Source organism: Gekko japonicus, unplaced genomic scaffold, assembly GCF_001447785.1.
Source record: "Gekko japonicus isolate JY-2015 unplaced genomic scaffold, Gekko_japonicus_V1.1 scaffold1384, whole genome shotgun sequence".
Classification (NCBI taxonomy): domain Eukaryota; kingdom Metazoa; phylum Chordata; class Lepidosauria; order Squamata; family Gekkonidae; genus Gekko; species Gekko japonicus.
The window spans coordinates 441,419-467,446 of NW_015162524.1; the positions used below are offsets into that span (position 1 = coordinate 441,419).

General features: G+C 45.4%; 1 protein-coding gene across 1 annotated transcript in view; it reads right to left on the bottom strand.

Annotated features, from left to right (window-relative positions):
- The window catches only part of TMEM117 (transmembrane protein 117), a 394,142-nt gene that overhangs the window by 333,343 nt on the left and 34,771 nt on the right, over positions 1 to 26,028 (bottom strand). Inside the window, exon 2 of the mRNA XM_015406264.1 lies at positions 7,543 to 7,675. Coding sequence (XP_015261750.1) covers positions 7,543 to 7,675 — 133 coding nt within the window. The remainder of the gene's footprint in view (positions 1 to 7,542; positions 7,676 to 26,028) is intronic.

The window sequence follows — 26,028 nt, forward strand, 5'->3', positions numbered from 1 at the left end:
GGGCAAGAGGCTGTGTAGGGCTCGGCTGCCAGACGGAGGAGGAGGGGGCAGTGAGCTTGGCAATGTTACAGAAGATGCTGAACGAAGCAGCGTGGCCAGGCAATTGCTGACTGATGGGCTCTGGTGGTGGCTGGTGTTGCTGCACCCCGGCACTGCAGGGCAGCGCGCTGTTGGGCCATCCAATCCAGCATTCCAGCTGCTTGAAGGAGATGCTGCAGGGAGGGGACTTCTCCCCTCGGCCTCCCCCTCTGCCAAGGTACGGCAACCCCCCACTTGGTCCAGTCCCTCTCCTCGCCCTTCCCCTCTAGAGGGTCCCCAGCGTGGTGCCTACAGCCATCCATGGGGCTTCTGGTACTGTCTTGCAAAGAAAAGGGGGCAGGATGCAATGGAGGGGGGGGCTTTGCCAAAGCAAACTTTCCAGCGAAGTTTTCCCACAGTAAAGTTCAGGCTTTGTGAAGGGGGAAGGGAGGAGGGGGGGTCGGCGGCAGGAAAAAGACGAAGAAAGGCACCATTCAGGCTGGCAAGATTACAATGCAAACTTGGAGGCCTGCCAGTCCCCGAGAGGGATCCAGTCCCTGGGTGTTGGGAAAATAAGAGGGCAGAGTTTCTCAACAGATACAGCTGTGCCAGATAGGGAAATATTGTGTACCAACAAGAACTCCACATGCGCTCAGCCAAAAACGTGGCCAGGTGAACAAGCGCAGCTTGAAGATTGAAAACAATAGCTGGTGAGGATCCTAGAGTGAGCCAATCGGCTACTCGGGAACCTACGCCTGACCTATGGGTATGGACACTATGTAAATAACCTATCACAGGAAGCGGTGTGTGTGTTGAGTGTGGTGTGCCTCATGGATTTAAGCAGGGTTCTGGTCCTGCTGTTTTTTGTCTTGAGTTGAGTGTCTAATAAACTATGAGCTGAAATCACTGCTATGCGTCTGAACCCAGTACTTTACACTGGCAACGAAGGTGGGATTCTGATGAGCGAGCCTGACCTAGCAACCGAACCGGCCCAGCAGAATGAATCCCCAGACTCCGCAACCAGCACTGCACTGTGCACTGAGCCCTGGCTTTCTGCGCCTCGCATCGCTCCTCCTCGGGTCATGGCTGCTGCTCCTGGACAGATCACCGTGTTAGACCCTGCACACCCTGAGCTCTGGGAAGCGTGGGTCGAACAACTCAAGTACTACATCCACTTCCAGAATGTTGCGGAGGCAGCAAAGAAGAAATCCCTTCTGCTCAGCACGTGTGGCATCTCCACGATTCAGCTGGTCCAGGCCCTCATCGCACCCAAAATGCTGGAAGAATCGACATACAACCAACTCATCAAAGCCCTCACCGACCATTTTGCACCAAAACCAATCAAAATGGCGATGCACATGGATTTCTTCGCAAGGATGCAGCAGGAAGTGCCCACCAACTTCATGGCCCATCTCTTGGCCATCATGTGCAATTTCCCCGACCTCGAGGACGCCCTGCTCAACCAATTCGTGTGGGGCGTCTGCGAACAGAAACTACAGAGAAAACATATCAGCCAAGATGAGTTGACCATAGAGAAAGCCCTCCGCGTGGCAACTGCATTTGCCAAGGCCCAACTGTCAGTTATGCTGCCATGGGGGTTGGGGAGTTCATTCTGTGTCTAGTTAATTGCTATTGCATTCCTATCCCTGCTGTTCCGCCTGTGCTGAAACGCTTATCTCTACAGATGTGCAGGAGGAGGTTGTGTTGTCTGGAAGTCTCCTAGGTACTGTGAGAGACTCCTGGTTCCAAGCTTTAGCCACCTAACGGTTTCCTAACTTGTCCCGCGCGCGGGAGGGTATCTAATTGGCCCATGCCATGGGGGTGTGTGCATACAAATGCCCTATATCCTATTAGGCTCTATGGGTTGCCGCCATTCTAAACAGTGCATGTGTTACTGCATCTATAGCTTTGCAATAAAAGTATAACCGTTCCTGAATGCTTGTACTTCGTTGTTAGCTGTGGGTTCTGACACCGACTCAATAGGACAAGCCACAACATGCATCAGGTCTCCACGTTCATGGCCTCCGATGTGTCAGACTGCGCCAACTGCGGTGAGAACCACGACCAATGTTCCTGTCGTTTCCAAGACACGATCTGCAGAAACTGCCAGCCACATCACCTGGGCCTGCCATTCCAGAGGAAGCTGCCGCCAGCAATCATCGCACCAGGAATCCACCGAACTCCACACGATGGATGCACACCACCAAAAGGTACTGAACTTGCCCCGGGATACCCCCAATAAGATTAAAGTGCATGTATGGATAGAAGAGGTCCCCTGAGAAATGGAACTGGACACTGGGTCCTCCATTTCCATCATCTCAGCGGAAACGCTCAAGGGACTCGGTCCGCGGGGGGGGGCGGTTACACCCTGTAGACTTTACTCTCTGGGACTTTCAGAAAAACCCAGTAACAGTTCAAGGGTCGAGCAAGTTCAGGGTGCAATATCGGGATTTTGACAGACTGTTGGACCTGGTGATGGTCGAGGGACAGCTCACCAGCTTACTAGGACTATCTTGGTCTGTGGCACTGGGGTTTAAAGTGACAGGCGTGCACCATGTACACCCAATGGACTTTAACCGGGTCTGCAAGGAGTTCCCAGCTGTGTTCGATGGCATGCTTGGTTGCTACACGGGTCTCCTGGTTTCACTGGACTTGGACCCAACAGTCCGGCCCATCTGCATGAAAGCCAGACAGGTCCCCTTCGCATTGAGACCAAAAATTGATGTTGAATTAGATCGCCTGGTGGCCCAGGGGGTCCTGAAACCAGTGCTACACACCCCCTGAGAAACCCTGATAGTCTCACCTGTGAAACCGAATGGGGACATCAGGATCTGCACTGATTATAAATGTACTCTCAATAAAGTGCTCCAGGACCACGCATATCCCGTCCCCGTGGTCAGCCACGTCTTAGCATTCCTGGTGGGGGCCAAGGTCTTTGGGAAGTTGGATCTGGCCCAGGCCTACCAGCAGCTTCTGGTGGATGAGTCCTCAGCCGAGGCCCAAAAAATAGTCACGCACAGGGGGGCATTCAGGGTGCAGAGGATGCAGCTCAGGGTTTGTGTGGCCCCCGGCATCTTCCAAAATGTAATGGACTGTCTCCTTAAAGGCATCCCGGGGATCCAGCCATTCTTTGATGATGTTCTGATCACGGCACCATAATCAGAAGCATTTGCCAACCAACTGCATGAGGTCCTGCACCGTTTCAACACTGCCAGGCTAAAGGTGAAGTGTTTCCTCCGAGTGCCAAGGGTGGAGTTCCTGGGGTTTGCGATGGACACCCAGGGCATCCATCCCATGTCAGAAAAGATTCACGCTATCCCCTCCTCCAAAGTGGAACTCCAGGCCTTCCTGGGGCTTCTAAATTTTTACCATTCCTTTCTGCCCCACAAAGCCGCGGTCGCCAAGCCCCTGCACTGCCTCCTGGACAAAAACACTCCTTGGGGGTGGGGCCAGAGACACGCTGCTGCCTTCTGGGCTGTCAAGGACTTGCTGGTTTCCAATGATGCCTTGGCCCATTTTGAGAAATCCCATCTGGTCGTGCTTGCTTCTGAGGCTTCACCATACAGGGTTGGGGCGGTCCTGGACCATCAACTGCCGAATGGCCATGAGGTTCCCATAGCTTACTATTCCAGGACTTTATCTTTGGCTGAGCGCAACTACGCACAAATTGATAAAGAGGCTCTGGAAATCGTGGCAGGCATGAAGAAGTTTCATGATTACCTCTACGGCCGGCCCTTCACTGTTGTCATGGACCACAAGCCCCCCTTGGGTCTCCTTGCCCCGGACCACCAAACACCGCAAATGCTCTCATCGCGTGTGCTCCACTGGTCCATCTTTCTGGCCAGTTACCAGTATGCACTAGTTCACCGCCCTGGTAAAGCGATGGGCCATGCCGACGCACTCCGCCAACTTCCCTTGCCTTTCTGTGACCTGGACCCAGCTCCTGCTCACCAGATCCTCCTGCTTGAGGACTTGCTGGACTGTCTCATCCAGGTTGCCGACGTGGCCCACCACACCACTCGCAACTGCCTTCTCTCCCAGGTCCTGGACTGGGTGGGGAAGGGGTGGCCCACCAGCCGGGTGGGCATGGAATTCGTGGCCTTCTCCTCCCACTGGGATGAACTGTCAACACATAAAGGATGTTGGTTGTGGGGAAGCCGGGTGGTCATCCCCGCCCCACTGCGGCAGCGGGTATTCACAGCTCTAAACGAGACACATCCCAGCATCGTCAGGATGAAGGCGCTCATGCGGAGCTACATTTGGTGGCCTGGGATGGATAGTGAGGACTGCGTGAAGCGTTGCCAGACCTGCCAGGAATCCTGGCCGGAGCTGCCTAGGGCGCCGGTCAGACCGTGGGAATTCTCACATAAATCTGGATTTTGCAGGCCCATTCCAGGGACAAATCTTCTTTATACTGGTGGATCCTTACACCAAGTGGTTGGAGGTAGTACAAGTCCCCTCCACATCATCTTGAGCCACGAGATCTGGGCACTATGGCGGATCCTCAGCACCCATGGTCTACCAGACACTATAGTCACCGACAATGGGACTGCCTTCATGTCGTTGGAATTCAAGGATTTCACAGAATATTATGAGAATTGACACATATGATCTGTGCCCTTCCACCCTGCAACAAATAGCCAGGCAGAGTGCATGGTAAGGACTACCAAGGAGTTGCTGCGCAGACTCGCCCAAGGGGACTGGGAATACCACGTGGCCACTTTCCTGTTTGGCCAGAGGATGACCCCGCATGTGACCACGGGCCACTGTCCGGCCAAACTGCTCATGGGCCGACGCCTGACCACATGCCTCGACATTCTCCACCCTGACCGCACTCCTGAGAACAGCGCAGCTCCAGCTTCAGAGAAGGCACCTCGAGGTTTCTTCCTGGGGGACCTCGTGTATGCCCAGAACTTCACTCGGGGCCCTGCATGGATTCCAGCCAGGATGACCCTAGTCATGGGTCCCCTGTCCTATGAAGTGACTTCGGAAGAAGGACAACTGCTACGCCGTCACATTGACCAGCTATGCCGCCGACTTCTACCGACAGAAAGACAAGGACAGCGAGGATGAGATGCCGGAACTGGGAACCAGGGACAACAAGGAGGGCCTGCCAAGCACTCAAGCGCAACCATAACTCAGCACCCTGGCCCCCACAAGTGGCGACAGTCCTCCAGAGCCCACCACACCACCCGGACCAGCTAGTGAGCCGGATCCCCCAAGCTCACCTGAGCTTCCGAAGGACACACCGCAGCCCCTGATGGAAGCAACAGCTCCACCAGCAGAACCGCGCCATTCCAACCGGGAGCGACAGAGGCCTGCACACTTGCAGGACTATGTGTGCAAGGTCGTTCGGAACCATGAGGGGGAGGGGTGTTGTGTACCAACAAGAACTCCACATGCGCTCAGCCAAACATGTGGCCGGGTGAACAAGCGCAGCTTGAAGATTGAAAACAATAGTGGGCAAGGATCCTAGAGCAAGCCAATCGGCTACTCAGGATCCTACGCCCGACCTATGGGTATGGACACTATGTAAATAACCTATCAGAGGGAGCGGGGGGGTGTTGGGTGTGGTGTGCCTCACGGATTTAAGCAGGGCTCCAGTCCTGCTGTTTTTTGTCTTGAGTTGAGTGTCTAATAAACTATGAGCTGAAATCACTGCTCTGCATCTGAACCCAGTACTTTACAGGAAATATCCAGCTGTTTAGGAAATATGTTGCCTCTGACTACTTCATTTTTTTAGCCTTTTAACGTTTTTAGTTTTAAAAAGGGGAGTGGAAAGGTGCTGGATCTGCTGACTTTTCCATGGCATTTTCACACGTCCCCACAATCTGTGGATCCACCACACTGAACATTAACCAACTATCAGCCATGAAAGGTGGTCAGTTGTTTGGTCTCTGCCACCTGCAGTCTCAGATGGACCATAAAAGCCAGGAGATACATTGGTCTCCTAGTGGTGCCAGACATGGCAGGTCAGTAGGGGTGCAAATTCTTGAATTGAAAAAAACACATATTCCCTCAGTGGCCCTAGCCAGTTGGAGTCAAGGTACGTAAAGGGTGGGAGCAGTGTTCCCTCTAAGCTGAGTCAGTGTGAGCTAGCTCAGTTTTTTAGCCTCCCACTCACGCATTTTTGTCTTAGCTCAGGAAGGATGGCTTCAGAGCAAACTAATTTATGCAGCAGCCAAATTGCTCGCTCACAACTTTAATGCCAGAAGCTCACAAAGTAGAATTTTTGCTCACAAGACTCCACAGCTTAGAGGGAGCATTGGGTGGGAGGGAGGGAGGGGAGCTGAGTGATAATGAGGTATAGGGGATAGGATCAAGAGGGCATGTAGAGTCACTGGGTGGATAACTCATTAACAGTGCAATCTTAACAATATTTTCTTGGGAACAAGGCCCTGAACAGAATGCTGGCACTTTAGGTATCACTTCATTGGGATGACCACTCCATTTCACAGGGGGTCAGGTTAATGCAGAACTTTAAGTACCACTTAATTGGGATGATCACTGCATTTCAAAGGGGGTCAGGTATGTCTTCAAAGGGTCCTTTAAAAAGAATTTTGTCAAAGAGGTTCCAGAACTCTGTTCTGGCATGTTCCCCCAGGAAAAAAGCCCTGGGAATTGTCTTGCTCACAGCAACAGGCAAAGTTGAGCTTGTATTCACTTGAAGACGGCAACTTGGTTGTGCATTTAATATGATTTTATGTTATTATATGCGTCATGTGTGTAACTCTGTTTTAGGCACACCTCTCTTTCAAGGGGTCAGGTTATCCATAATTTACTAGAGAAGGGAGGATGTCTTTTCCAGATAGTAGATCTGCTAGCCCTGTGAGACATGGAGCATGCAGAATGTGTACCACTTACTGGAGTGTTTGCAAGTGACTGAAAGAGAAACTTGCATGAGATTGTGGCTTTTCTTCCATTATTTGTTGAGCATATAAAAAAAGCTGCGATCTTGCACAAGTCCTATTCTCTAATGTCACACTGTTCATACAAGCAGACCATTTATTTGGACAGGGTTTTGCAATAATTTATTATTCATGTAACTATACAGGTACATTGGTGTGATAAGAATGTAACGTTCTTTTACAAAACAAACCAACCCCACTCATGTATAGCAAAGGTCACTGCTAATTTGCCCTTCTAAGAAAACTGGACTTTAAAAGCTGAACTCAGGAGGCAATGGCCCTTGCCACACGGCAGGGAAAAGACGGGGCGAAGCGCGGCTTTTAAAAGCCGCGCCAAAAAAGAAACGCTCTGGCGATGTCAGGGGGTGTGGCATATGCAAATAAGTTATGCTAATGAGTTATGCTAATGAGCTCCTGCATCTCTTTTTCTACGAAATGACCCCTAACTGTAATAGTTGGGTTGATTCATATAGGAGTGCACAGTCCTTAAGATATGATATAACTATGTAACTTTCTTTAAGGTTCTGGGCTTATAAAAGCACATTGTACCACCAACCTATCACAATGTACAACAAAATATGATAAAGAACATACAGTTTACAAAAACAGATCCTACCTCATGTTGCCCGCCATGAGAAGACAGAGATTGTAGATGTGGGAAAAAATGAAGAGGAAGAGGATGGTGCTGAAGAACATTGTCATCCATGACCCGTGATCCTCTCGAAACATTTTCAGTCGAAGCAACTGACCTGCAACAGGGGGAGAATTATAAGGTAACGTTTATTTGCTTCTGGCAGACCTCCATTTCCATATGAAGCCCAATGACTGAATCAAAATCCAATAAACATGAAAATAAATGGTTTCAATGTGTCAGGCGGCCAATAGTTCCATTGTAAGGCTTGTCTAACGATACTATAGAATAAATACAGCACATTGTTTGGCAAACATGACTAGAATCCATGCTACATTACCTGTATCATTGTTCTGTTTAATTAAGAAGTTCCCATGAAACTTCTACAAAATGAGCCACAAAGAAATACATAAAATCATCAGATTGTACTAATGTTGCAATCCTAAACACAGTTACACCATTCTCAACCCACTGAAAAGAAAATGGTCAATATTATAAAGCCCCAGTATATATTTATTTGGAATACTGGATGCAGTTCTGGACAGTGCAAAGCTGGAAAAAGTACAGAAGAGGGCAATCAAGAAGATTAGGAGATTGGAGCACCATTCCTATGAGGAAAGGCTGAAGAGTCTGGGACTTCAGTTTAGAAAAGCAACAACTAAACAGGGACATGACAGAGGTTTATAAAATTATGCACAGGGTAGAGAAGAGTGGATAGAGATAACCTTTTCTCTCTATCCCAAAATATTAGAACTCGGGGGCATCCAATAACACTGATGGGCAGTAGATTCGGGACAGAAAAAAGGAAATACTTTACACAATAAGCGCTTAAATGTAGAATTTGCTGTCAGAGGATGTAGTGATGGTTATATGCTTGAAGGGGTTTAAAAGTGGATTAGATAGACTCATGGGGGATAGGTCTAACAGTGGCTACTAGCCATGGTGAATAAAGGGAACTGCAGGCTGTGGAAGGTCAGTAGTTCAGCAGTTCGAGACCCGAGTATGCCGCATGACGGAGTGAGCTCCCGTCTCTAGTTCCAGCTCCTGCCAACCTAGCAGTTCGAAAGCAAGAAATTGCAAGTAGATAAATAGGTACCACTTCGGTGGGAAGGTAACAGCGTTCCGTGCGCCATGGTGTTTAGTCATGCCAGCCACATGACCACGGAAACGTCTTCGGACAGCGCTGGCTCTTTGGCTTGGAAACGGAGATGAGCACCGCAACCCTAGAGTCGGATTCGACTAGCTTTTGAGCAAGGGAATCTTTACCTTTATACTTCTGAATACCAGCACCAGAATGCCTCAGCTTCTTTGCCCTGTTACTTTGTTGCCCTGTTGCTTTGGATTAAGCTCTGCTACAAGAGGCAGTACTAATAACAAACTGTCAAAATCACAATCTGCTCTGCCCTGAACTGGATAGCCCAGGGAAGCCTGATCTCATCAGATCTTGGAAGCTAAGCAGAGTCAACTCTGGCAAATACTTGGATGGGAGACCTCCTTGGAAGGTCAGGTGGTGGGGGCAGGCTTTATTCAGCCACTTCTCTGAATATCTTCCAGGCCCCCAGTAGGGGTCAGTCACCAGAGGTCGCCATGACTTCCAGGTGCACACACATTCACATGCACATATGGAAAATACCCCCCCCCCCAAAATCACAATCTTGTCGCTCACAGGGGACAGAAAGAACACTGGAAGAACAATGTCAGCTTGCAAATGGAACTCGGAAACAACCTTGGGCAGGAAAGAGACATCCGGGGCCAAGGTGAAACCATCATTGTGAAAAACTAAGTACGGTGAATTGCAACGGTGTGCAGACAAGTCGCTCACTTATCTTGCTGAGGTAATAGCTACCAGGAAGGTAGTTCCACGAGGTAAGTTCCAGGAGGGGGGTAGGGCCACGAGCCGGAGGGAAGAGGTGAGCAAGGCCCTTCAGGAACTGCTTTATTTGAGGGTGAGAAAAAATGGAATAGCCATCCACCGTAGGATGATTAGCGGAGATGGTGGCCAGGTACATTGTATTTAAAATGGCCGTCCGCAAAACACAAAAACCCTCTGTGAGATGGGTGGATAGTGATATGGAAATATGCGTCTTGCAAGTCCAGGGTTACCATCCAGACCAATGCTCCCTCTAAGCTGTGGAGTCTTCTGAGCAAAAATTCTACTTTGTGAGCTACTGGCATTAAAGTTGTGACCGAATGATTTGGCTACTGCATAAATTGGTTTGCTCTGGAGCCATACTTCCTGAGCTAAGACAAAAATGTGTGAGCCGGAGGCTAAAAAACTGTGAGCTAGCTCACACTAACTCAGTTTAGAGGGAACACTGATCCAGACGTCTTTGCCGAGAAGCGGGAGAATACTTTGCAAGGTTGTCATGTGGAATTTCCGATAAGAAATAAAATGGTTGAGTCCTGAGGTCCATAATAGGACGGAGGCCTCCGTCCTTCTTGGGGACTGTAAAATAACAGGAATAAAACCCGTGGTGACGTTGCAACATCGGAACTGGTTCTATAGCGTCCTTTTGAAGGAGATTTTGAATTTCTTCCAGGAGCGTGCTGGATGGTGGAGTAAGAACGAAATTGGGGGCCCCGAGCATCTGGATAAATTCTATGAGGTACCCCTTCTTGATAACAGAGAGCACCCACCGATCCGATGTTATTTGCTGCCAAGCAGCCAGGTAAGGGGATAGGCGGGTGGGGGGTAAAGGGAGATTATGAGAGTCAAAGGCTCTGCTTGGGAGCTTTAGGGGTCTTAGCTCTAGAGTGGGTGGTGGACGAAAACTTAAATTTGTGCCCATAAGTGTGAGAAGATGCAGTGGGTGACCATTGCCATTGCATCTCCGGAGAGGACTTAAGAGAGGATCTGCGGGACCATGATTTGTTCCAGGGTTTTGCCTGTTTAGTTTAGGAGCTGACGTGACCCCTAAATTACGAGATGTCTTAATGCTTTTGTCTAGATCTTGCAAGACAGTATCAGCTGTGGAACTGAAAAGGCCCTTACCCTCGAATGGAAGATCTTCAATGAGAGTTTTAGTATCCTGTGACAAGGCTGTGGAATGCTACCAGGCATGATGCCGGAGGGTAACTGCCGAAGTCAGTGTTTTGGCCGCCACATCCAGTGTGTGCTTAGCTGGTGCTTAGCCAAGAGCATGCCCTCCTTTTGAATTCTGTGAGCTTGACAGTTAAAGTCCTCGGGAAGGGCTGCAATAAATTCAGACATTTCTTCCCAGAGGGCAAACTGATATCTCCCCATACATGCAGTATAGTTCGAAGTCTTGATGCCAAGTGCTCCAGCAGAATAAAATTTTATTCGAAACGAGTCTAGTTTCCTTCCTTCTTTCTTGGGGTGTGTTTGCCTTTGGCTGTGTTTGCCTTTGGAAGAGGAGGTGAACATGATCCTAGCCTGAATTTTGAACACAGTCCATGCAACTATCTCAGGACTAAATCCAGACGTGATCAACTTAAATCCAAATGCTAAAATGTATACTGATCAGAAGTATGATTGCCAAATTGTCATATGCTGAATACTACAGTAGTGAGCACCTCTTTTTGAAAAACTGGAAAACAAATTCTTGCAACACCATTAACTGTTCAAATAATTTCTTTCATATGTCTCATGGAAGATAACTCCCTATTAAATATCTGAAAAACAGCAATATACTTTGGTTTCAACCTAACCTCTGTGGATTATACTTCTGCCTGTATTTAGGGGAAATGGGGAAATATATGTGATCACTATACCATCCAGGCTCAGATTTGTGCCCTAATGCTTGCAGTTTGGCACAGGTCACAGTCATTTCAAAACGATGCAATATGGAATTGATCAGAAACACTAGCTTTTAAGAGATTCAGTTTCTAAAGTTCTCTCTGGGGGTCTAACTGCTGACAGTCTGCTCACATGTATCAGAGTACCTGCAATCAAATGCAAAAGCATTAAAGAGAACTAGCTTGTAAAATCTAATATGATATTTGTCTTCTAATGTGAAGTCCCTGTTACTCGTTGCAAATAGAATTTTTTTAAAGACAATTTCTCTCCAAAATCTTAAAATGTAGAACTGAAAACTAAACCTTCTACATAGTGGTTTCCTTTGTCACCAAGCATGTACTTCCAGGCTGAGTCTGCCCTCCCAAGAAGTGCCATCTGGCACTCCTACTGCCAGCCCCAAAGCAAAAGGGGTGGTGGTGGCGGCGAATGAGCAGTACCTGTAGCAATTGAAGTTGGTGGCAGGCTACTCTCAGAGGGTCTTGGCTTGCCATCCTTTACTTCCTGATCACAGGGAGCATCTAAACAATGTATACATCAGAACTACCACCCCCACTGCCAAAAGTGTCATCCAATACACTAAAACTATCAACTACAATTTGAGTCATATTTGCTTCCTGGAGTTTTTAAAATCACCACTTTAATATACACAACATGAACATTTGATTAGCTGTTCATTTTTTCCCCATGAAAACCACTTCAAACATAAGAGGCAATTAAAAATAAAAACCCTTTCAATATACTATTGTAAAATGTATGGCCATGGCAGACAAAGTTTAACTTGTTTGGGGGAAGGGGAGGAGTCTGGAAACAAAAAAGTGGGGGCAAGCTCATGCTGTTAGCACAGTGCTTTCATACACAGTATGTGGGTTGTTGCTGGAACCACAGACCTACATTTATATGGAAAATATTGCAATTTGACAAGGCTGCAGATTTCTGGGAAGTTTAAAAAATGGCTTGGCATTCACAGTCCTGCACTACAGATAATTCCAGCATGTTTAAACAAGGTAAGGAAGATGCATTCTGTTCTATAAAGCAATTCTCTATTCCTTTTTTCTGTTGAACAGGTCTAGCAGTCATAGAAACATTTACAAAAATCCATAGGTTTAACCACTGAATAACTGAGAAATGTGCACTGATGTAATATCCACGGTCTAATTCAGAAAATTCTTATTTAGCCTAAATAATATATTTCTCCTTAGGGAATATTTCAGAAAAGCTCTTTGATTGTACTATTAGCAATATATTTTACATTGATTGTATTAAATCACATGTGTCAAAATGCTCCCTCTAAGCTGCGGAGTCTTGTGAGCAAAAATTCTGCTTTGTGAGCTACTGGCGTTAAAGCTGTGAGTTAGCAATTTGGCTACTGCATAAAACAGTTTGCTCTGGAGCTATCCTTCCTGAGCTAAGACAAAAATGTGTGAGCCAGAGGCTAAAAAACTGTGAGCTAGCTCACACTAACTCAGCTTAGAGGGAACACTGCGTGATATATTACATTTCTTCCTACATTGCTAATTAAATTTTACTGAAGACATCTAATGCTGCATTTGTTTAAAAGCGGATTTGCTTCGGATTTACTAAAAGATAAAGCATCAATCTGTGGTACAAGATTCTTATCAGCAACTATGTCCTGGGAGATCAAAAGCTATTTCTATTTTTATAAATGCATAATGTGCCAAAGTTTGAAAGATTATAGTGGAGAGCTGATATCCATCGTATTATATATACAGAAGTCGCCACATTAGTCTGCTGCAGCAAAAACAGGCATCTTAACAACAAAGTATGGCACAAGCTTTTGTGAGCCAGACCCTGTTTTATCAAATGCATGTATCTTATAAAACAGGACAAATTTTAACACCAAATGAGAAACAGCCACAAAACCAAAATCAAGCTAAATAAGAATTCAGCAATACTAATTATTCCAAAATTGCAACTTCAAGCAAAAGCTTCCCTGTAATTCATTGTGATATGAAGACCCAATTAGTTGGAGAATGTCTGAGTCTAAAAGAAATTATGCAGCTAAACACAGATAAAAGATCCAGGAGTTAAACACTACTCAGAAGACATTTTAAATCTTTAGTTATACTGGGTTGAACCCTACAACTCCCTTTGGCTAAGCTGTATCCTGTGCCTTCCTTCTCCCAAGTGTTCCTTCAATGCAGAAAGATTTTCCCCATTATAGGAAATCATTCTCTGTCAAAGGAAGACTGATTCTTAGTGAAAGGAAGTCATAGGATCCAACCCATGGTTACAGTTCCCCAAGGAAAAAGGAGACAGAGAGCACATGCTGGAGTCCCAAATAGTTGAAGTTCGGGAAATGGTCTATCTCATAGGAGCACTGGCAAAGTAAAAAAGAAAGAATGAAACAAGGTTCTTGCACTACATATTGTAGTATACCAGATTTTTACTTTGTGGATGGCCTGGAAGTACTTTAGCTATTTTAGATAAACTCGGGGCTTTTTTTTCTGGGGGAATGTGCGGTAATGGAGTTCCGGAACTTCTTCAACAAAATTTGTTTTTAAAATGTTTAAAAGTTCATGAGTTTTTAGCATACAAATTGGAAACTTCATTTCCTTCTTGAAAGTTCCAGGACCTCTTTTTCAAAAAAAAAAAAAGAGGGGGAAAAAAGCCCTGGATATATTCCTCCCTATTTCTTGGGAAGAGATGGATAATGCAATTAATTGTTCATTCCAGAGACACATATTTCAATCCAGGGAAGAATAAACCAAATCAGAAGATTAAAACCTTCCTCTTCTAGCTGCTAAACTGTTAGATCAATGGAAGGTTAGTACAGGTATCACATAAACATAGTTTGGGCATCTTCTTCTACTTCACAAAATGTGATCAGTGGTCTCACATTCAAATTGGAGGATGGGAGGGGCAAGCATTGTTTCAGTTGAGATGCTAAATAGGACATAAAATGCACACTCTGAGAATAATGTTAGGGGGGGGAAGACAAATTGCAATGTTCAGTCCCTTCATTTGTAATCCTAGCTACTCAGAGAGATGATCTACATGTGTAGATTAATCATACTATGGCGAGTTCCTTGGACTACCGTCTGACTTCTCATTAAAAGATATGCTGGATATTGGTGGGGGGGGGATGCTAGAGAAGAAGGTTGGTTAGAACCAGGGCTATTTTTGGGCAGGAACGCACAGGAACGGAGTTCCGGCTGGCTCCCAAGTTGACCACGCCCAGCAGAAACTCATTAGCATAATAGGCCACACCCAACAGCAGAAACTCATTAGGTTTGGCTACATTAGGGGTGTGTGGTCTAACATGCAAAGGAGTCCCTCCTCCAAAAAAAGCCCTGGGTTTTGACAACAAACAAGGTAAACAGAATAACAAGCAAAAGGTGGGTGTGGCTGGATAACCACACTTCTGGTAACATGGGGGTGCGGCCTAATGTGGTAATGAGCTGTGTTATAAGCGGTGTGGACTAATATGCTAATGAGTTCCTGCTGTTGGGTGTGGCCTATTATGCTAATGAGTTCCTGCTGGGCTTTTTCTACAAAAAGAGCCCTGGTTAGAACCATCTCTATTTACTTTCTCCATGAATGGGATTTTGATATGGGGAAACATTTACACATGTAGTACATCACATGAAGTATGAAACAGTAAAGACGGGGAACTTGTTATCACATGTCTTGCTTGAAGTGCAGATCTTGTATCAGTTGGAAGAAAGTTTAACTTAAAATAGGCATTAAGGAAGCAGCACCCCAATCTCAGACATGTGAGGACTGCTTTAAATGCACTACTCCTCCCAACGTGGGGCAAGTCATTTTGTCAATAACTGACCTTGCAAAATAGTGTATTGCTTGCGTGCTACCACAGAATCACCAATCTATAGCAAAGTACAAAAACAGTCTCATTAGAAAGATAATACAAATGGCTTTAAAAAAGTGGTATATACTACAGTGAAGTAGGCAGTGCAAGAGCCTTGCTGGATCAAACTAATGGTCCAGCATCCCATTTCCCAGCGGCCAATAAGATGCCAAGCAAGGCCAGAGTCCATAGATTGAAGCCTCCCCTGCTCGTATTTTGCCTCTGAACAAACGTGGAGGTCGTATTTAGTCATCACTACCAATAGCTCAGAGTGGCTCAGAGGTTAAGACGCTGAGCTGCAGACCAGAAGGTCTGTAGTTCAGCAGTTTGAGACCCTGGTGCTGTGTGACAGTGAGCTCCCATCTCTGGCCCCAGCTCCTGCCAATCTAGCAGTTCAAAAGCAAAAAACTGCAAGTAGATAAATAGGTACTGCCTCAGTGGGAAGGTAACAGCATTCGTTGTGCCTCAGCGTTTAGTCATGCTGGCCACATGGCCACGGAAACGTCTTCGGACAGTGCTGGCTCCTCAGCTATCATCTTTCTTACTATGCTCAAAGTTGTCACAAGCTGAGTGGGAAAAAGAGAATTAGCATTTTTACAAATTCTTGAAATCAACTAATCCTATATTATGACCCTTTCCTCACTGAGATTTCAGGTTTTGAAAACAGTACCCTGATTTCTTCTTTTTCACCTGTTTTAGGCAAAGTCCATGGAAAGATGCCAAATGCTACTTGTGACGTCTTCTTCTGTAACTCTTACAGTGGACTAGAGTGGTACTGCTATTTTGTAATTGCACTTTGGTTTCTCACACTGCTAATAGGATTTTTGGGGAATACATTGACACTATTATATTATACACACTCCATGAAATCATGGACCAGTAGCACTGTATTTTTGTTCAATCTGGCACTGTGTGATTTCACTTGGGTTCTCTTGATTCCTTTGTCTGTCTACTACCATCTACACAAGCAACAAATCTACTTCAACCCCATATTCTGCAAATTTAAAAAAATATTCTTTGACATTAACATCTATGGCAGCATTTATTTTCTTACATTGATCAGTTTTGACCGGTACATAGGAGCTGTTCATCCCATTCGCTCATTAAAATGGTGGGATAAAGACAAGGCTGTATTTTGCACAATCGCCATATGGATCTTCATCTTCATAGAATCAATTCCCGATTTTTACTATTTCTTTGTGGTCCACAAACAAAGGGATGCTGCAATTAGCCTGGAGAAAACTGGAGAACCTGTGTACTTTGGAGAACCTCTATACTTTATAGTCCCTTTCTCAATTTCAAGAGTTTTATTTGGTTTTCTTATTCCAATTGTAGTAATCTTTACATGCTATGTATTGACCCTGAAAGCATTATGGCAAATGAAGAGCCGCCAACAGAGAAGACTCCAAACTGTAAAACCCTTGATGTTAGTTTTAGCTGCAATGGTTGTTTTCGCCGTGGCATTTATTCCTTACCATGTCATGATGATGGCAGTACTAATTTATAGACTGAATTACCAACTCAACTCGGACAACATAAGCCTGATAGTTACAATTTATGAATTCACAGAAATCATCTGCGGCATTAGTAGCTGCTTAGACCCAGTCATTTTTATGTTAGCAAGTAAGAAATTCCAACAGAAGTTTAAAATGATAAAATGCCCTTCAAATCATAAGTACCGCTGTTGTCGGTCACACAGAATTAGGGATATTGTTGTTGAATTATAAGATGGACAGACATAGGTGGATGCTTCATGAGAGTCAGGGGTGCCTGTTGCTAAATAAAACTCTGTTGGTGTATCAGTCAGCTGTTTAAAAACTGTAGAACTGTTTTTGTTTGGTCTCAAGTAGGATCTCTTGTCCAATTTCCTTTGAAGCTCAAAGGCCCCTCTGAGCCCCCAGAAGGATGCTGGTCCAATCTACCTTGTGTCTCTGACAACATCACTCTGTCATACCACGGAATCACCACCACTACAACTGCCATACAATCAGAGACACCAAAATAGAATTGAGTTCTTTGTTTATGTGCACTGTTGTGTATGGAAAGTAAATGGCAAATCTCAAGTCTTGCATCCGTGCTTGAGTACTTCCACACTTGTCCTTTATATGTAATAAAGATTGTCCTTCAGTCTTTCTACCCTGGTTGCCCAACCATGGGAAAGCAGCATCAGAAGCTCCCAACATGTCTGAAATAACTTTTCAATGATCCAGCCATGGAGAGGAGGGGAGTTAATCATGTAGCTGCTAGTCAAGAACACTCTGCTGGAAAGGGGTTGTCAATTCCTCGCATTAAAAGCAGCCCCATGCAACTAGAGTGACATTTAAAAGGCCTCCTATTTAGTAGCCAGCAGATCACGCACACACAAGAAGTCTCACAGAATCTAGGGTCATGAAATTAACTCACCTATAAACAGCGTATTTTTCTCTCATTTAGACAAGCTTGTAAATAAGTTAATGCTGAAGGAGTAAATTCCATTGCAGTTCTAAAACTTGTAGCCACTGTACTATTTGACAATAACCTCCTCCCTCTAGTAACAATACTCTAAACCAGGGGTGTCAAACATAAGGCCCGGGAGCTGGATCCAGCCTGTCCAGGGCTCTTATGCAGCCCATGAGCAATTGATGCAAGGAAGGGAGCTGGGGGGGGGGGGCGGGGCATGGCTTCAGCACAGCAGAACCACCTCGCCTGCAGCTGTCAAGCATCATGGGAGCATCTGCCCAGCACTGCACTGCTGCCTCTCTGGTCCGCCTCTGTGGGTTTTCCTCTGCATCCCCCTCCCACCCCATGGGGCCTTGCAGTGAGGACACAACAATTCGGAGCTTACCAGCTGCTGTCCTTTATACAGTTTCTATCTCTGGTACCTGGCTTAATGTTTTGTGGCACACATGGCCCAGTACGACAAAGAGACATTTATGTCAGATCCGGCCCTCGTAACAAATGAGTTTGTCACCCTTGCTCTAAACAATATAAACAATCTCCATTTGTTTATACATTTAAATTTCACCACTGTTTACAGCAATGTATGACTTTTACAGGGGGGGGATCTTTTCCCACCTGCCCATTGGCATGTTTGGCAGGTCACTGCCACCCTTGTGCCATGGGCACCAACTACAGGAAGTACATGGGGGAGGAAATAATTTCCTACAGAAAACAAACATAATCACTAAAATAAATGTGCACAACAACTATAACAAAAAATGCTTTTGCAACAAAAAGAACTGTACATACCTATTAGAGACTTCTCTCAAAAGGGCCCTGAATTTTAGAAACAGCTGACAAGGTAGAAGTATAAAGGGTTTCAGAAGTATTGTTGTAAACACAGAAGATGCCCATGATGACCCTTCTGATGCTGGCTGTTGTTAATTATTATCAAAACAATTGTGATCAGCAGCTATTTTTAAAGCAATCACAGGAGGCCTTGTTGACAGAAACAGCTTTTAGTGTTTGAACAGGATGGCTAACATTGAGTTTCCATGGTTTTCTCTTGATCACTCTAAAAAACTAATTTGTTTATCAGAACCAAATTGACTAGGCAAAGATCTTTCAAAGAGTCCACTGTATTTTCATTTAATTCTATAAACGGCTCCAAAAACAGCCATTTTGCTTCAGTGACTGTCAGTATCTTAGGTTGCTTCCACACAGTGGTTTCAGTGGACTTAGAAAGGTGAAACTCCGCTTAGGACTCCACTGTGGAGGACCAAAAGAGGGAAGAAATGCAAAGCTTAGCTTTCCCTCTTCCGGCTGCTTCCAGATGGGGATTTCCTCCCACATAAAACATTGGAAGTCCCTGATTTAATTAGAGCATCTTCATAACATTGTGCTTCTTCTGGGCATGGCCCTCCTGGACATTCCCCTGCAAAACAGACCAAAGGGAGAATTCTTTTGATCCATTTTGAAGAAGGAACTGTGGGGTGGCAGCAGGGGGAAAGTATAAGTGGGTGCTCCACCGGCAGCCACTCCACCAGTCCTTCTTTGAACCGGATCAAAAGAGGCTTTCTTTTGGTTTGGTTTGAAGGGAGGCCAGAGCTTTGAAGTCCAAGAGGACAGCAAATCATCCCCTGAAAGAGCACAACATCATGTAACTATTCCAATTTAAATCAAGGGCTTCCGATGTTCCATATGGGGGGAAATCCCCATGTGGAAGCAGCCTGAAAGTAGTTGAGTTTACCCAAGCCGAGGAAGAGTACTTTTGGCATGAAAGTGAATGCTAAAAAGAACTACACTTTAGTTTATCAGATGGAAGTTGTATAAATATTATATCCTATCAGTACAGGGATATCTTTACCAATATTTATGAAATTATATGAGCCAATGAAGAGCCTGGGAGAGTGTCATGACTCAAGATGTCTGATATGAAAAACTGCTGCACAACCAATAACCACAGTGATTGTTCTGTATTAGTGACATCTCCCAAGTGCCCATGACTGTATTCTGGCTCTTAAAGGCAGCCATTAATGTCGAAAGACAATAATTTGTCAAGGATTTGTTTCTTCATACTTCTGATACTACTGAGCTATGCAACTTCAGCAGTATAAGTTTCCCCTTTCCATATGTAGTTTGTGTAGGATAAAAATTAAAAAATCATTTAAAAAAGTTTCTAGCAAAATCAGAGGAGACAACTTTCCTTGTTTTGGATAAAGAAATAAACATTGTGGGTAGTGAAGAGAAAAATACCAGGGCCCTAAGAAATTCTGCAAGGTATATAGAGTCAAAGAGGAGGAAAAGAAAGTTATTTTGCCTGGGAAATGAATCACTAAGGGCTTTTCCATACACTCAACGTACTCGGTTTTCTTGGCATTCGATCCACAAGCCCTCTAATCGATTTGGGCCCGCTTCTTCCACATGTCTGCCCTCCAATTGTATTTTTGCAGTTATGGAGTCAGTTTCCCCCCCTGCATGTGCCTTAAATAATCAGGATTTTCAAGGGAGGGTCATCATCGGTGGCACCACAGTGCACACACCCATAGTTCTGACAAGAGCTGTCCTTGAAAGTGCAGTTCTTGAAAGAGCTCTCTCAGCCCCGCCTACCTCACAGGCAGTGTTCCCTCTAAGCTGAGTTAGTGTGAGCTAGCTCACAGTTTGTTAGCCTCCGGCTCACACATTTTTGCCTTCGCTCAGAAAGGACAGCTCCAGAGCAGACTAATTTATGCAGTAGCCAAATCGCCCGCTCACAACTTTATTGCCAGTAGCTCACGAAGTAGAATTTTCGCTCACAAGACTCTACAGCTTAGAGGGAACATTGCTCACAGGGTGTCTGTTGTGGGGAGGAGAAGGGAAAGGAGTTTGTAAGCTGCTCTGAGACTCTGAGTGAAAAGCGAGGTATAAATCCAATCTCTTCTTAATTTTTTTTGCACAAATTTATACTGAAATATTGATACCATGGCTGCTCTTTTTTTAAGTATTAAAATACTGATATAATGATAGGTTACGCAGGTTCTATGAATTTCCAGCTTTCTTAAAAAAAAAAGTGAGTCTTGCCCCTTCCCTTACAAAGATATAAGGAAAAAGGCATAGCTCTGGAAGGGAAGGAGATACTTACTTTTTTAAAAAGATGAAAGCTTGGAATTCAGAGAAGCTGCTAAACCTATCATTACACTGGTATATTGCTATATTGACATTTTAGTGCCATTTTGTATTTCGTCATTTTATTAAAATATGCTGGAAAGAGTCAAAAGCTGCCATCTCAAGTGCTATATTCTACATCTCAGAGCTTTTCACCATTGCATTACTGCCTCCTGAGTATCTAAACCAGGTATATGCCAGGCCAGAAATGTCATTAGACAGAGGCCAGAACTTATGCTTACCAACTGCCTGGAGGAAAAACAAGCATCATCTCTTTAATAGAAATGGTGTGAGATAGATAGATAGATAGATAGATAGATAGATAGATAGATAGATAGATAGATAGATAGATAGATAGATAGATAGATGATAGACAGACAGATGATAGACAGACAGACAGACAGACATGTATATATGTGTCTGTCTTTAAGTGAGCCCTCACAAACTAGTTTCTGTTTCCTTCAATATGGCCTGTATGGGAGGGACCATGTAGTTCTGGTTCTGCGAGTGTGGATTGTAGCTCCAAGTGTGGGTGAAGCAGTAAAAAAGCTCGTTACTGAGCCTTCTGTGTGCTAACTGGATAGGTAAGCATAATCCTACACACCAAACCCCAGAGGATACCCCAAATTGGATGTTATTTACTTCCACACCATGAAGGGTTCAGCTTGGTTAATCTGCACATTAAGCCTCAACTGAAGGGTCAGGATGTTTTCCCCCCAAGCCTGTTCCGCCACCCAGATCAGGAAGCATCCCCAGGCCTTTGGAACATACTCCTTGCCACCTTCAGGCAGTCAAGGGGAATATCTGTTCTCTCTTCAGATTTCTAGGGAGGGCCAGGGGAGTGAAGCAACTTTTGTTTCAGAAGTCAAGCTTCTGGCCCTTTTACTACAACCAGAAGGTATCCTGAATAGGCTTGCCAAGTCCCCCTGGGGGGGCGGGGAAACCCCCGCCCCAGAGGCCTGTTCCCCACCGCCGGTGGATCGGGCCCCGGGGGAACCCCACCCCGACATGCGCGTCACCCGGAAGTGAAGTGACCACACCAGGCACGCTGGGGGCGGGGCCACGTTCACTTCCGGGTGATGTGCTTCAGACACCGGACGGGAGTCCCCTGCTCAGGAGGAATTTTCACTTGGCAACCCTAGTCCTGAACGTTACTTCTGATCTACTCCAAACCACTCTTCTCCACGCAGCTGCTGCAGTCTCACATCACCTTGCCTTGCCTCTGGAATACCCTTTTATATTATTGCCTATTTAGATATTTGGTTCCCAGCCTGGAACTTGCAAGGATAGGTGATTATAGGCCCCTGCTCTACCCCCTTTGGTCTCTTGCCTCCCCTTCTTGAGTGAAACACGTTGTGCAGTGGGAGTATGAAATCTTAACCTAGGCATCATAGAGCTGAAGAAAAGGAAACCCAATTCCCCTCCACTCCACTGGCCCTGATTCCCCCACCTGTTTTCCGCCTCGTCTACCTTTCTGTTCTTCTGCTTTGGATTCGCTTCCTCCCCTATGAACACATGACCTTTCCTTTCTCTCCCCTGGTCAACCACCTCCCCAGGCTTTCTCAGGAGGAGATGCCAGAGACATGAACCTGGGATCCTGTGCATGCAAAGCAGATGCTCTACCACTGGGCCACAGCCCCAACCCTGTCCATCTTTGGAGGCTGCAATCAGCAACTAGCTTACTACTACATAGTTATTAAACAGTGTACTATTCAAAACTGTAATTTGTCTGAACTATGAACCTATATTTTCCCCTTCTTCCCGTTCTCCCTGCATATGCATACTGGAGCCGTACTTTACATGAAAGACTGTTTTCTTTAAGTTTAAGAGCACTGTTTTCTTTATGGTCCTCTGTGACTTCGCTTTCCTGATGTTTGCTTGTGCCTGTTATTGGCTCCAGATGTTGCAGAAGGCTATCATTGGAGCACTGGACACACTGGGTACAGAAGTGACTCTGCATCCCAGTTGTACAACCCAGCACATTACACATTATTGCTTCGGTCTCACAACCCTGCAAAGCATTCTGCAGAATTAGTCTTTTGTTTTAAAAAAAAAAGTGTTTGGTCATGCACAATTGATTTTGATATAATCAACTTGATTAAACTGTTTCCATTGAAAAGCAAAGATGTTCAACATCTGTTCATATTTACCTAGTCACATCTTAATCGGTAAACCGGATTTAAAACATTGTGTGATAAATGTTACTCATTTCTGTTTGATTTGACACGTACAAATAGTGTGAAATCAGCTCAATCCATTTCCCAATAATAAGAGAACAATTAACAAATATCATTAACAGACCGTGTCAACATCATCTCTGATTCAAATATATGCTGCAAGACGTCTCCCTGTGTGCATGACTTCTGAGAATATGGCAACCAATAAAAATCTTTCAGTGTTCTTAGGAAATTGGCAGGTGCAAGTTAACATCTTTGTACTGAATCTTTAGACTGGAATGAGCAGTTCTCAATGGACAACAGATCCACATGGCTGCATTAAAAATCACTTAGCTTTGCTCAGTGAAAACAGTTTAAATTATTTATGTGAGTGAGATAAAGCCTTGAATCAAATAAGTCATTTTAATGAGACATGTCCATATTCATTTTTAGTTACACAACAGATGAAATCCAAAGAGGGCACACTAAAAGCTACAAAGGAGCAAAAAAGCTCTCCTGAGACTTGCAAGACAACCAGCATCACACAGATGAATCATACAAAAACATTTCACAGAGTGCCCTTATGTAGCATAGTGTGAAGAGAATTGGCTGTGACCTGGGAGGGGGATGGTTCAAAAAGTCACCTTTGAGCTCACTAGATGGCATTTTGAAAGCCTCCCTCTCTAGTATGGGATAATACTGGTCTACCTTACAGGGTGGCTGCAAGGATCACTATGTTAAGCACTTTGAACACTGAAGGTATATTGCATTTTTTTTCATTTATACCCCACTTTTCTTCCCAGTGGGGATGCAAAGCAGCTTATAACACCATTCTCCCCTCCTCCATTCTCCCTCAATAACACTATGAGATCCACTTTGGTGTAGTAGTTAAGTGTGTGGACTCTAATCTGGGAGAACTGGGTTTGATTCCCCACTCCTCCACCTGCACCTGCTGGATGACCTTGGGCTAGCCATAGGTCTGTCAGAGCTGTTCTTGAAAAAGAGCAGTTTCTCTCAGAGCTCTCTCAGCCCCACCTACCTCACAGGGTGTCTGTTGTGAGGAGGGGAGAGGAAGGGAGTTTGTAAGCCACTCTGAGACATCAAGTGAAGGGCGGGGTATAAATCCAATCTCTTCTTCTTCTGGCTAAGGAAGTGTTATTAGCCCAAAGTCACTCAGCAAGCTTCTATGGCAGAGTGGAGATTCAAACCTGGTCTCACAGATCCTAGTCTGACACTGTGTACTACACCCCACTGGCTCACAATCATAATAGAATCACAGAATCACAGAGTTGGAAGGGGCCATACAGTCCATATAGTCCAACCCCCTTTAACACAGCAGTGCTTTGTCCCAAACCTACCATGTGCTTGCAAAGTTACAAAGTTACATGGAGCCACTGTTTCAAGTTGAAACAAAATAATAACTACGTACTTATTCTAGAAATACATGGTTGATAGTGCGGGGTAGAGAAGTAGGGACAGTTGCTATGCTATCTAGCTAACAGATGGGAGTGGATGCAGAAAGACAGCCTGCACCCCATCTTTTCGGGTGGGAAGAGAGAAAAGAGAGAGAGAGAAGACAGAAGAAGGAAGTTGCTTTTCCCTAAGGAGTGTTTATCTGCATTTCAAAGGGAGACTGTGACAGTAGAGAGTAAACAGGAAGATGCATAGTGTTTGCCTGTCTGCCTGCATATGCTGTGGCCACTTGCTTCTGGAGGTCTTGAGACACGGGGACATCACACCTGGAACTTCCAACACTTTATGGGGTTGTTGTGAGTGTGAAGCTAGCCCTTAAGATTCCAGGTGTTGAGGGGAATGAACTATGCAAACCACCCTGAGCTCCTCACAGAAAACACTGGATAAACATTCAACCAGAGGTCATTTCGGGGGGAAACGCGGGGGATCGCAGTTCCCCCGGGCGAGGTATGGGGGCGGGGCACATGATGAAGCCCCGCCCCCCTGCTTCCGGCCGCCCCGCTTCCGGCCTTCATTCAGCCAGGAGGAGGCAGGAGAAGAGGGAGGGTAAGTTGCTTCCTCCCTGCCTCTCCCCACCCCTGCCTGCCTGGGGCCAGGGAGGGCCTTCGCGGGGCTTCCTTGCACTCCCATGAGGGGCCTGGCGATGGACCTGTAAGGCCAGCGGCGGCAGCCAGGACCGTTGGGGGCGGGGTGTGTGGCCTTATGACACACTTCTGGTGATGTCAGGGGGTGTGGTCTTATGACACACTTCCGATGATGTCAGGGGTGTGGCATATGCTAATGAGTTATGCTAATGAGTTCCCCTAGCTCTTTTTCTACGAAATGACCCCTGCATTCAACAATATGTCATTCTCTTTTAACTTCTAGACCAAATATTAAGCCACTGTGTTGTTGTGTATTCACCCTAAATGTAGTTATTACTTCCTTCACCAACAGCCATGTAGGGACAGAGACAGCAATCCTTTTAAGTAGCAGAAATCTTCATATCTGAGCTGTAATCTATTTCTACCTTTTTCCTAATGCATCACAGGGTTGAAACGACGTTATTTTACTTTAAAGCAGTCATGTGGAACCTCCAATTTGTATCTAAGCAGCAATACTGGGAAAGGGGGCAATTTAGCACTTTCCCTGATACCATGTTCCATACTGAAACCATCTCCCCCTTAAAGAGGATATAAACCTGGAGTGGGGGGCGGGAGGAAACATTTACATTTAATGTATTTTGTTATACTAGGGGGCTAATAGTGTTCAGCAATAATTTAGACGGGGAAAATGGAGAATAAGAATTAAACACCACCTTTCTCCAAAACTGCTGCTACTGCTACAATCAAAATAAGAAATCTCCACAAATGCTTTAAAGGATCTCCTACATCGTGGTCTGGATCCACCAGTTTTTTCACTCAATCATACCTAATTCCCCTCCTTGCTGCAGTCCCTGTCCCACATAAGTTTTGTCCAGTAAATGGAAGGGAGACAGAGAACACTGTCATGGACATCACACAAATTTTGTCAAAGAATGCAGTCGCTGTTGCCAAAGTAAGTGTAGAACTGATGAGATTTCAGCAGATTTCCACAGAAAACCTTTGTAGCTTCCAACAAACTCACTATATGAGCTACATTCTACACATACACCATTTCCACAAGGATTCTTGTACACGCTCATTCAGTGCCAAACTTTTGTTCCTTCCCCCCCCCCC